Below are 7,500 nucleotides of genomic sequence, written 5' to 3'. Positions count from 1 at the left end.
GACGACGACGACTATCACAGACAAACACCACCACCACCAACAACACTACCTTGAGCGTGACGGCTTTTATGTTACGTTTGTTGTGGGTCTGGATGATGATGACGACGATGACGACGACGACAACAACGACAACAATGACAACGATGACAACAACGACGACCACAAACAACACCAACACACAACAACGTTCAGCGTGACGGCCTTCATGGGTCTGGTTGATGATATGAAGGCAACGACAACAACAACGATGACGACGACGACAACAACAACAACGACAACGACGACAACAACAACAACGACGACGACCACAGACACACAAACATCACCACCACCACCAACAACCTTGAGCGTGACAGCCTTCGTGTTGTGCTTGGCATGGGTCTGGATGGTGATGATAATTATGATGATGATGATAATTATGATAATGATGACGATAACGATAACGACGACCACAGACAGACAAATAACAACATCACCACCATCACCACCACCACCAACAACAACAACAACAACCTTGAGCGTGACGGCCTTCATGTTTCGCTTGGCATGGGTCTGCCCTAGGGCGATGAGGACGTTGTTGAGGAAGTGCGAATCCTCCAGACTCTCCACGGCGGCTCCCAAAGCTTCCATGACGGTGACCGCGTGCCTCTGGAGCATGTCCCGGTCCACGTACCACTCCAGCTGGGACACTTCGTTCAGCCGGATGATCTTGGGGAACATCATCTTCAGGTCTGGCTCCGTCTCGAAGAAACTGTTGGAGGTTTTATTTTTTGGGGGGGTGGTTGGGTGGGAGGTGGGGGTGGGTGGGGGGGGGGGGGGGGGGGTTGGGAGAGAGAGGAAGATAGAGTGAGTTTTGTTATTGTTGTTGTTGTTGTTTTGCTTTTGTTTGGGTTTGGTGGTTTGTTGTTTGATTGATGGTGATGATGATGATGATGAGTCATTATTATTATTATTATTATTATTATTATTATCGTCTTCTTCCTAACCATCATCATCAGTAACAGAATTCCTTCTAAGTTAAGTTCTTATCTATAATGAGATAACCTGAGGTCTTCCTTTTAATATGTTGATATTTTAAAAGTTTTTTTTTTTTTACAGTAAAAGAAAAAGGCAGAGATCTCTCTGTCTTTCTCTCTCACTCTCTCACGCTCTCTCTCTCTCTCTCTCTGATCCCTCTCACTCCAGCAGCAATGATCGTGGACACAGTGAAAACCACGAGAATCACGTGCTGAGTTCATATTAGGAAGGTGTGTGTGTGTGTGTGTGTGTGTGTTCGGAGTTCCTCGCTTAAGTGGCCAGCAGCAATGGCTGCTGCACGCTTTGAAATAACACGAGAATCGCGTGCTGATTTCATCTTACGAAGGTCTCTCTGAAATGTGTGTGTGTGTGTGTGTGTGTGTGTGTGTTTACATGCGTGCATGCGTGTGTGTGTGTGTGTGTGTGTGTGTGTTCTGGATTCCTTTCCCGAAGCTCTCTCTCTCTCTCTCTCTCGCTGACTTTCTCTTCTGAAGGGCTCTCTCTCTCTCTCTCTCTCTCATCTACTCACACATCACCAGTACCATAGTTATTCAAACACACACATCAGAATTCTAAATCTTCTTTTCGCTAGCAACTTATTCTTCTAACATTTCATTGGCTTACGAGGAAACCTATCTCTTCCATCTGTACTGATTTAAACTTATAGCAAATACAGGTAACCGCAGAATCAACATATACTGGATATATCTGTTAGTCTCACCGTATATCAAAATCACTGGGTGTACACATGTCTAACCCACAACATTTCTTTGACGCAAATGAATGCATAGATTTAAAATTCACAGCAATTTTGTTAAACCCCCATATTTCTTAACAATTCTGTACGACGGTCTGCACTTCTGAGTCAAATATTTTCATAACAACTCCAAAGAAATCTCATGAGATTATGTTGTTGTTGTTTTTTCATAATATATAATAAAGCATTTTGAGAGAAAGAGAGACAGAGAAAGAGATGAAGGAGTCGGTGGGTGTAGAGATGTAGACGGATGGTGGTGGGTTTTTTTTCTCTCTCCAAGAAACGGGCATTACCATTCATGAGAGGGTATTGCAGAACAATCATTAAATATTTATTCAGCATCGATTGGCAATCAAAAACCAATCCTTTCAAAAAAAAGACCTTCTCTCGTGAGAAAGAGAGGAGAGAGGAAAAGGGAGAGAGAGAGAGAGAGAGACGGAGAGAAAGGTTAAGAGAGAGAGAGGAGGGACAGACAGACTGACAGACAAAGACAGACACGGAGTTCTGTCCTGAACGCTCTGAACATTGCAGCACCCCCACCCCCCACAACCCCCCCCCCCCCCCCCACGCCCCCTTCCCCCCACCATCACCCACCAATGTGATCATAATGCTGCACTCTATACTACTATCATAGTTGTAGTGTGGTGATGATGGAGTCTCCCGTCGGTCCGACGGATGAGTAGGCAGGCAGGCTTATCTGTCGGTGTGTGTCCTCATATGGGAGAAGAGGCCGATTCTGGATGCGCAGCACTTCCCACAGGTGTTGCAAGGGAAAACGTCTCCAGAAGTTGAACCCTGCTTCCTTCGCTCACGCTTCTCCTCAATGGCCAGCATTCTCTTGTTTTCAAACGTCTTTATGCCACTAGAGCACAGCATCCTCCAGCGACAGCGGTCAAGGGCATCAGTTTCCCAGGAAGCAATGTCTATGTCACAGGCTTTGAGGTTTGTCTTCAAGGCGTCCTTGAAGCGCTTGCAGGGTCTTCCAAGTTCACGGTGGCCTTCCTTCAGCTGTAGTGTAAGCAGCATGCAAATATGGCTCGAGACGTCATTTTGTGCCAGTTGGCAATGGTAGATGTTGCTGTAATGACTGAAGGATGAAAGCCACGATCAAGAACGACCCTCCAAAAGATACCAAGACACCTTGATGACCAACCTGAAGAGCTGTGACCTTGATCCCGCATGCTGGCGGGGGAGAGGGGCGGGGGGAGGGGGGGGGGGGCGGATTGCAGCTAAAGTCCGCGACCAATGGAAACTGGTCTGCGCAAAGGGGCTGAACATGTTTGAGGCAAACAAGCCAACAGCTCTTCAAAACCAACAAACGGGAGAGGCACAAACAAGGGATTGTGTCCCTGCTTTCTGTGCAGTGTGTGTGTGTGAGACGGTTGTGTAAATCCAAGATAGGCTTTCACTCACACTTAAGGACCCACTCCAATAAGATCGTTCGTTTATTCATTTATAGTCTGTTCCTCTAAGATGATGATATTAGACTGAAAATAAATGATATTATTATTATCATTATTTGGATTATTATCATTTCTATTGTTGCGTGCGACAGTGTAGCGTTGGAAAAAAAAAAAAGAAAGAAGGAATTTGGGTCAACTTGACCCCTCGAATACGTCATGATTTTCGCTGTTTGCTTTGTTTTTTCTTGTTCCCTTCTTTCTTTCTTTATTTCTATACGTGCGTGCACATGTGCGTGTGTACGCGCGAATGAGCGTGTGCTCCTTCCCTCCCTCTAGTCAGCTCAGGTTGATGTTGTTTTTTTTTCGTGCATGCATATCTGCCGGTTGTTTAGCTCAACTACAAGTTTGATAAGGACAATTCATACGGAATCTACCTCGACGGGTCAGATCAACTGGGGAAGAACAGTGTGTTTTGCGGGCGTCGCGCCGACGGCCAAGAGTTTCACTTCGACTTGGCTCTAAACACGAACCTGTTGTCCGACGATTTTGTTGTGGGGTACTGGGGCGGAAATGGAAGCATGCATCGCAGCAAGGAATTGTGGGACCGGAAGAAGAGAGGGACCAACGGTCGTCAACGCCGCACTAGTCACTGTTCCTGCTCCATTCGTTTTGGAGTGAGGGGTTGTTTTTTACCGATTCAGTTCGGGTTTGGGGCCTCCAGTGCCACTACATTTCCTGGGTCTATGTCCGACCAGGAGGTCTGGAATTACGTCCTAGTTCCAGGGATTTAATCTCCCGTATTTTTTTTTTTTTTCACGAGCTCTTGAGGTGAGTCAGGTTAGAATGGTGAAGAATGCTAGTTTTGTTTTTATTTTTCTATAGACAGGGAGCGACCGTTGACATATATTTCAGGTTTTTGGTGTTGTTGTTATTATTGCATTTTGAGATACATACTTTAATTTCAGTGCAGTGTGCCCCTGCTAATCCTTGTGGATTCCGATTTATGGATATCTGTGTGCACACATTCTGTTATTGTTTTTTTTTTTTTTTTGTGTGTTTTTTTTACGGTTGTATTAAGGCGTTCAGCTGTACATGTGAGTGTGTGCGAAACCCCTCTGTGTGTCTGCTTTAGCACATGTACTGTTTTTTGTTGTTGTTTTTTTATTTTTGCTTGACTCTTCACTCGAGTCTTTTTACAGCTCTGAAGAGTGGTCCGCCATTGTCCTGGACATCCACATCCTTCCCTGCACCCGTGATACCCTGAGACTGTCACAGGGGTGTCCCCAACGTATACAACTGCCGCTTTACACCCCATCTGTCTACAGAAAGACTAGAACTCCCAGTGGTTGCCTGCATCGTGCGTTGTTTGTGACAAGGACCTGTGTGTTCGGAACTAATGCGAGTCGTACATGGACGGTAGAGGATGCGTGTGTATGTGTGAGAGCAGTGCATAAGAGGGGTGAGTGTACGTGTTCGAGCGAATGTAATTTACTCATTTATTTTTCCCTCATTCCCACTTATGATGTGGCAATTTGAATTAGCGGGTTAGTAAGTTTGGGGAGTGGAGGGGGTATTAAGGGAAATAGTTAGGCCCCACTGCTGTTTTGGTTGTCAGTATATCCGTGTGAGTGAGTGAATAAAGTGTGGTATTATGTACAAATTCTTGGTGTTGGCTGCATTTAATTGAGTGTGCGAGGATCCGGAGACCCATTTTTTCTTAAATTTTCTTTTATTAGATTGCGCGGGGCCTGTCGGGTTGTAGGTGGGTCCTCAACCTCGACCGGTCACGTGACATCTATCATAATGATAATTGTTATTAATTAGAAATCGACATTTCTGTATATTCGAATAAAAAGGGGGGCGGTTGAGGTGGAGGGGAGGGGCGGGGGGGGGGGGGGGGGGGGTGAGGGGGGCAAGGAGGAGGGGACTAAGAAAGGAAGAGACAGACAGACAGACAGAGAGATAGAGAGAGAACAGAATGTGGAAAAGATAGAGATCAAAATCTAAAATGGAGAGGGTGAATGTCAGTGATTGGAGAAAGAAAAAACATAATAGTGGAAGGGTGTGTGTGAGAGGCGGGACGGGGGAAGTGTGATTACGACCAAAAAAAATCATCAATAATCAAATATTGTATGCACTACTTCTGTAGATTATTATTTGAAAAGAGGTTCGTGTGGGGACCTACAATAAACAACCAACTGGACTATTTAACACATGGAGATGGTCAACTCATTTGTCATACTAGACGACAGACTTCATCTGTCTCAGTTCATCCGAATTGTTCTGTCACTGTATACTGAGTAGTAGAGAGCAAAATGGAAAACTTCCGTGACGGGTTTGGGGTTCGTTTCTTCACCTGCATCATGTTGAAATAGGAGTGACGAGGTTTACACAGAAAAGTGAAATGACATTGGGATTTCTTTGTCTTCAGTCAGGAAAGGGCAGCATCTTCTTCTTGCGTCTGTCCGTAAACTATACTGTGGCTTGTTCCAAAGCAGGCTTTGGGTGCGGAGTTGGGTGGGGTGGCGTGGTGTAGGGATAGGGGTGACGAGAAATTCGTGAGTAAGCAAATAAGATCGTTAGTTTCTGCTTTCTCTGTGGTCTGATGCAATGAGGTTATTCTTTCTTTTGTTCTTTCTTTCTTTCGTACTTTCTTTTCTTTCTTTTTTTTTTCTCTCTTTCTTCATCAGTCTCTTGCAAGGATGCCCTCCAAGGTTTCTCAATTGCAGACGCAGGAAAATCAATCATCATGCATATCTGGAAATTCAATCATCTGCAGATCTGCTCCTTTTGGACACAACACACAAACTGAACATGAAACGCTTTCGGATCTTTTGTGACCTCCCCTTCAGAGTACTGAACACCAAATGACAGAAACAAAAACAGTGATGACCTGCATTATGATGATTCACAAACCAATTTTCGTGGACAAAATATGTGTGTTTGTATATATAAAAAAAAAATTCCTTTCGTGTTTGTCACATCTTTGAGGCATAAACAAGTCGAAACATCCTTCACGGTACTTGAACGTTTATTTCCAGTTTGACAACACAAAAAGTCGACTGAATTGCATGAATCTGAATTTGAATTTCACCTATCTGTAACTGTTGGTCTGTCTGCTCTTGCATGGACACTCTCTACAAAGGCGGTTTTTTTTTTGGGGGGGGGGGGGGGGGGGGGGTTGGGGGGGGTTAATTTTTTTTTTTTTTTTTTTTTTTTTTTTTTTTTAGAATTTTATCTCACCTTGTATTTTTGTCTATTAATTTCTCCCTGAAAACGGGGTGGAAAAAGAAGCCGCTCAGAGTTTCGTGGGTTTTGTTGTTGTTTTTCTTCTTCTTCTGTCCAACAGAAACGAATATTGGCTAGTACGAAGATGGACGAGCCATTACAACCGTGTGATTGAGGAGAACAATCCCCCAACCGTTAACCTTCAGCCGTTTGTCTCTTTAATTTCACAATGCATTAACATATTTCTATAAATCAGAAAACAAGACGGGTGAAAAACCCTGGAAAATCCATGGGCTTGGTTTTGCCTTTCATAACACTGAATAGTTTTTGCCTTTCATAACACACTGAATAGTTTTTGCCTTTCATAGCACACTGAATAGTTTTTGTGTCATGTCCCTTTCGTTTCGTTTTTTTTCTTTCAGTGTTTTTGTTTTTGTTTTCTTTTGTCTTTCTGTTGTTTCCATTCTACGCTGCAATGGCAGAAGAAAGAAACACGTGAGTCCTCATGAAAACAAAACAAAACAAAAAAAACAGGAATATATATATATATATATATATATATATATATATACATATGACACAAGAAATTCCATGCACAATCTTCTGTGATAATTATCACCAGCGTTCAGCTCAATTTCAACGTGCATGTTGTTTTTTTTCCAGACGGCTAAAATCAATGAATAATTAATGTGAAAAGAAAATTAGAGAAATGAAAACAATAAATAAATATATCAATAAATAAATAAATAAATAAATAAATAAACATCAATCGCTTCCCTTGGCTGCAATCAAACGCACAGCACCTCCTGTGGAGGAGAATCAAGAGAAAAACACTGAGCACCTCCCGTTGAAATTCCACTTGTTTGTTTTGTCCCTCCTGTAACGGGCTTCTGCCCAAATCAATCCCTATTCCTTCACACTTCCTTTTCGCTTTCACTTCCTTGTATTAAGCTCTGGCAGAGAGGCTGTGGAAATGAGGCTGATAGCTAGCTTGCAAGAAATATCACAGGAGAATGAGCTGGATCTTGTAATTTTGTTTCTTTTCTTTCTTTTTTTTTTCTCCTCGTGTTTGGCTGTCATTAACCCTTTCACCGC

General features: G+C 43.4%; 1 protein-coding gene across 1 annotated transcript in view; it reads right to left on the bottom strand.

The window, feature by feature from the left end:
- Positions 1-7,500, bottom strand: part of LOC143281569 (neuroglobin-like) — an 80,797-nt gene that overhangs the window by 6,582 nt on the left and 66,715 nt on the right. The window contains exon 2 of the mRNA XM_076586801.1: positions 514-751. Within this exon, the coding sequence (XP_076442916.1) occupies positions 514-751 (238 nt within the window). The remainder of the gene's footprint in view (positions 1-513; positions 752-7,500) is intronic.

This window comes from Babylonia areolata, chromosome 4, assembly GCF_041734735.1.
Source record: "Babylonia areolata isolate BAREFJ2019XMU chromosome 4, ASM4173473v1, whole genome shotgun sequence".
NCBI classification, from domain to species: Eukaryota; Metazoa; Mollusca; class Gastropoda; order Neogastropoda; family Buccinidae; genus Babylonia; species Babylonia areolata.
This window is presented reverse-complemented; position numbering and strand designations above follow the sequence as displayed.